Source organism: Ruditapes philippinarum, unplaced genomic scaffold (assembly GCF_026571515.1).
Source record: "Ruditapes philippinarum isolate M1 unplaced genomic scaffold, ASM2657151v2 ctg1026_1_1_1_1, whole genome shotgun sequence".
Lineage (NCBI taxonomy): Eukaryota > Metazoa > Mollusca > Bivalvia > Venerida > Veneridae > Ruditapes > Ruditapes philippinarum.
This window is the reverse complement of record NW_026853258.1, coordinates 138,990-143,837: the sequence shown is the minus strand read 5'-3', so window position 1 is coordinate 143,837 and position 4,848 is coordinate 138,990. Positions and strand designations below refer to the sequence as shown.

General features: G+C 34.8%; 1 protein-coding gene across 1 annotated transcript; it reads right to left on the bottom strand.

Annotated features, from left to right (window-relative positions):
- Nucleotides 1-1,449: 1,449 nt before the first annotated feature.
- Nucleotides 1,450-3,229, bottom strand: LOC132736307 (BTB and MATH domain-containing protein 45-like). Its single transcript, XM_060723410.1, has one exon. It carries the CDS (start codon nucleotides 3,151-3,153, stop codon nucleotides 1,990-1,992), a length of 1,164 nt encoding a protein of 387 aa, XP_060579393.1. The 5' UTR covers nucleotides 3,154-3,229; the 3' UTR covers nucleotides 1,450-1,989.
- Between the last annotated feature and the right edge of the window lie 1,619 nt (nucleotides 3,230-4,848).

The following is a 4,848-nucleotide window of genomic DNA, read 5'->3' as shown; positions in this document are numbered from 1 at the left end:
TGTCTGAGAGTGTTTCTGAGTATGATTTGGAAGGGGAAGGTTGAGTGCTGATTCCATGATAACGCAGCTTATATCAATTGTGCAGAATGCAAGTGTCCATGGAGTGACTTGGGATGTTTTTGCACACCCTTCAGCTGTGTACTTAACCTGATCTAGAACAACAGAGTTTATCAAAAATGGTTGCTAAGACTCGAAAATTTGTTTGACATTTCAAACATTCCACCACCCATACGGCAGAACTTGAAAAACGACGTAAGGAAATACTGAATACCGCAACACAAGTTGATATCTGATGTCAGCACCAATTGAAACTGAATATATTTAGTGTTAGAGCTTTAATGCAGACAATTTCTCTCAATTAATGACGTCATATTGGACACCCATGTAACGTCGTCCCAAGACTCAATTTTGATAACAACGAGTAGGATTTGCCTAGTGGATCGTGTGTAGTTCTCAAGGATTAGTCTACAGAATTACACGTCTCTTGTTCTAAGATATATCCAGTTGTGTTCGGTTTACTGAATGGACGTTTGAAAACAAGTGCTAATCAAAGTGTAATTGTAACAGTTAAAAGTGTTTTTCGCTTTGAAATCAATACACGTCATCATCATGAATCAATAGAGACTGCCAAATCATGACCTATGTTAGCATCCTTATTAGACCCTCAATAGAAACGTTAACCTTTCCTCACAGATGAACAACGCAAGGCTACGCACGAAAAGTTGGATGAATGTATTGATGTATTCCCATTACGTTTCGCAGCACATTCAAACTTCGAAACGTCGTAATTGAAATTCTGCAAATCTAAAAACGACGACGAGGAATGTGACGAAGTTGCTAGTTATCTCTTTGACAAACCTTATCAGGACTGTGAACCTTTACTGTGGAACAAAATAATGAAATTAAACACAGCTGTGAAGTTTCAAATTGACATCTCCAGTATTTAATGAGTTATACTCATGACTAAAATAAGTATGAAACAAAATAAAAGAAAGAAATAGCTCTAAACTTATGCAGAAGAGGAAAATGGTTCTACATGTAATAGACTGCACTTTATGATATATCAATCTTTAAAATATAAAGTAAATACATGCTATATATTTAATTATGCCCAATACAAATATGAAAATTTGCAAAGGGTAATAACTCAATCTTTTGCACATATGAAAATTTGGGTTCCAAACTAAAACAGTTGCGGTTTTATACTTCATTCAATCTGTTGACGGACAAATTTCGAGTCAGACGGACGGACAGTCGGAAGAATAATGCCAAATCTAAAACTCTTCGTCTTGGAAGGGAGATAAAAACAAGTGGTTTAAATATGATTGTGGATAATTTAACGGTCGCGTGGCGTAAATGAGTCTGGCGATTGGAAACAGCATTGCAAAGCAATTTGACACAATGAAACAATATAAAACAATAAATACATATTAACACATATTTTTGTATTATAGTTTATATATTGCATTTACTAATACAACAAAGTCAGTATGAAGAAAGTTAGTAGGATAGAAAAGAACAACTAATTCTACAATAAAGCTACATTTTAGTCAAATTGAAATAATTTTCATAACGGAAAATATCAAAATTAGAAATAAAACAAAAGTAGTATTGACCTTCAATTACATGGTTTTAACAATATAAGAATATCTTTTATTCTAATCCTTGCTATGAGGAATATTAGTGAAATGGAGAAATAGACGTTTATGAAGTTTTGAACCAAGTTGACAACCCTTGGTCGGTCATTGTATGGTATAAATCATCTGGCTCCCCAGAGCATTACACATAAAATGAATCATGAAGAGTTTAGGAAAAATGTTTATGAAATGTTTTAGGAAAATGTTCGATAATTTGTAAACGTCTTATTACAATAGTATTTATTGTCGCTTAATTGTCCTCAATTAACATCTTAAGTGTTGTTTTGTCAAAATGTATACATGAATTATATTTTTAAGTACGCCAAATGACAATTGATGACCAATGCTCATTTTAGTTAGAAGATATCGTCTGCTTCACCTCCTCTCTCTTAGCTAATAGGTGGACTTCTGCATCCGTAACACCATAGTACAAATATCCAGCTCTAACATCAAAGACAACATGGCTATTTTTCATCTCGGCTGATTGTTTTAATATAGATGGTTGAAATTCCATCTGAAATGTAGATTTATAGGTATTAACTGCATCAATCATATTTCTAATAACAAATCGCCCGTGTAATTTTACTTTTGACTGCTTTATTGTGTCTTCGTCGAACAAGATATCAATAATTATAGATTGATCATCCCCGTAGTACCCGTCTCCTCTTTTATAGAGGGACATCGTTAAATTTGCGTTAATGTCTAAAAACTTGAACTGTTTTGTCTGTGGCACATGTTCCTTCATTAAATCGTCACAGTTCAATCGTAAATATAATGATTGACATTTCCAATCCTTATATACCCTTAAATTTCGCTCGATGATTTGCTGCACTTCACGAGAATGTCCAGATGTAGTATATTTGTATATTCCTTCAAGCCACGTGTTCTTCTCTCTTATACGTTCTAGACGTCCCATTACTTTACCAAGAATATTAATAATGGCCATCGTAGGTAGGGGAATTTCTTCCGAAATAACATCCCTTGCAGACTGTTCTGGCAACTCCTCACAAAACTTATTGATTAAATCTTCCATATTATAAATCGCAGCTGTCTGCAACATCATCTTCGTGTCGTCTGCTGGAAGTTCTTTGTTAAGTCTACTTATAAGGAATCTCTCGCATTTGGCTTTCAGAGAAGTCACCTGATATTCTTCGGCCAGAGGTAACAATTTGTACACGTTCTCATCAGATATACATTCGCTTACACCTGGATAGATAAACCTAAGAAATTCTTGCACCTCTGAAACATTTTTTCCTGGAAGAGTCAACTCTGATTGATCTTTTTCTCTAAAGTCTGACTGAAACATCCGATCAAACACAGGAGAGGCAAGTGCCAAAACAGCCTTAGACACGAACAGCTTCTCGCCTTCGACAATCAGAGTGAAGTCTTCCTCCCCAGTTCGTTCACTAAAATCGACATTTGATTTATCATTGGTTGTTTTAATGTCGGAAGATTTTTCCTTGTTTGACGTACTATTATCACACGATGAAGCAGATTGTTGTGAACTTGTATCCATGTCTGATAATAAATTTCAAAATATTGCTTTTTGTTTAAAAACACTAGTATGTTTACATGTTTAGCTTCCTGTTACCAAGTCCGTTTTCTCACTCCTGTTAATCTGTGACAAGATGAAGAGATTATGGTCGGAAAATATTTATTTTTTGAATTTTAATTTTATGTTTTTTATTTATTTTTTATGGTTTTTTTTGTTGGTTTTTTTATCACTTTTTAGGACAGGGTGGGTACGTAAAACAAACACATCATCTGTCATACGGCGACTCTAGCTTGATTGGTAGAGGAAGACCTCGGGTGCCCCTCTGTACATTATTTTAAGCACAAACGGGCACCATTGTAAAACTAACAAAGTTGATAGCCACCTATATTTAAGCCCTTATTTTAAAATATGCATGTATCCAAATAAAGACAAACTTAATATCTATCTACCACATCGCATCATTATAACAAGTTGTGGTGGAAATCTGTATTGATTTAATGTATAAAACATTTGCTTAACCTCGGCGCACATTCATGGGTGTGCTTCAAAGGTATTAACAATAAAGGCAATCAATATTTGATCTACGCTTGGATACCTCTGACATTGATTTTTATACATCACTGACCAGGACGTTCGTAAGAGACGCATCTAGATATTATTTTTTTTTTAATTCTGCTTAAATTTGGAAAGTATTACCTAATTAAATAATTGTTAAAATTGTAATGATGAAGTACTGCTGAGTGCTGCAATGTCTTTTCTTCAAATTTTCAAACAATTAAAGTTTAAAGGTGAATAAACTAGGTGTAAACAAACTGTCGATATGGCCTTATAAAATGTACATATTATTGACTATAAACAATGTATTTTAAGTGATTTAAAATCCGTAACCGCCATTGTAGCGGACTCCTGGTAGATTTAAATGCTATTTTTGTCGTTAATTAGGGTCAGATACAATGTAACTTCAAATGGTGTTATTTATTTTGAAGCATTAGGTTCTTTTTTATAAAGGAGAGAGAAAAATTGGGAGGTGGGGTTGGGGATGAGAACAAAATCAAAAATACAGGGTAAGTCTTTTCCTAGACATTAAACCATTAATGACATTGAAACACGTGGGAAACTAAAGGCCCATTATGGATCACAAATTATTTTACTTTTATTTCTCAAAAGCAGTTTTATTTTTGATGCACTTTTATAGTTTTCAAACAGTTACATGTACTCATTAATCAATTACCTGAACCATCTTTTTATCTGTTGCTTTTTGGCAATTGGTACAGTGATGTGTATTTTGTAAGGATTTTGTAAGGGGTGGCGCGATAGCTCAGTTGGTTAGACCACTGACCGTCACTCACTGGGGTTCGGGGTTCGATCCTGGGTAACTACCTTGGGATTTTTCAGAGACATTTTCAGTGTTTCCAACCTACCTAGAGGTTTACTGGTAAGAAACCCAGGTAATCCTTGCATGTATCAGTACTATACACTGGGCATGTAAAAGAACCAAGGGGTCTTTTCAGTAAGAGATAGGGACTGCTTTCCGAACTCCCTTGTATCTCAAAGCTGTCTCTAGAGTCTGGTGAGGTAAGGACCCTACTGGAAATAAGTGCTTGCACTTTCGTAGGTTATCCTTGACCGCCCAGTCTAAAGAAAATCAATCAATCAATCAATCAAGGAAGTAAAAATACTTCTTTGCTTACATTGTTGCCACTATTGTGACACATC

Bases quoted from the DNA above. Each gene is read 5' to 3' on its own strand.
- LOC132736307 (XM_060723410.1), bottom strand. From the start codon at position 3,153: ATGGATACAAGTTCACAACAATCTGCTTCATCGTGTGATAATAGTACG.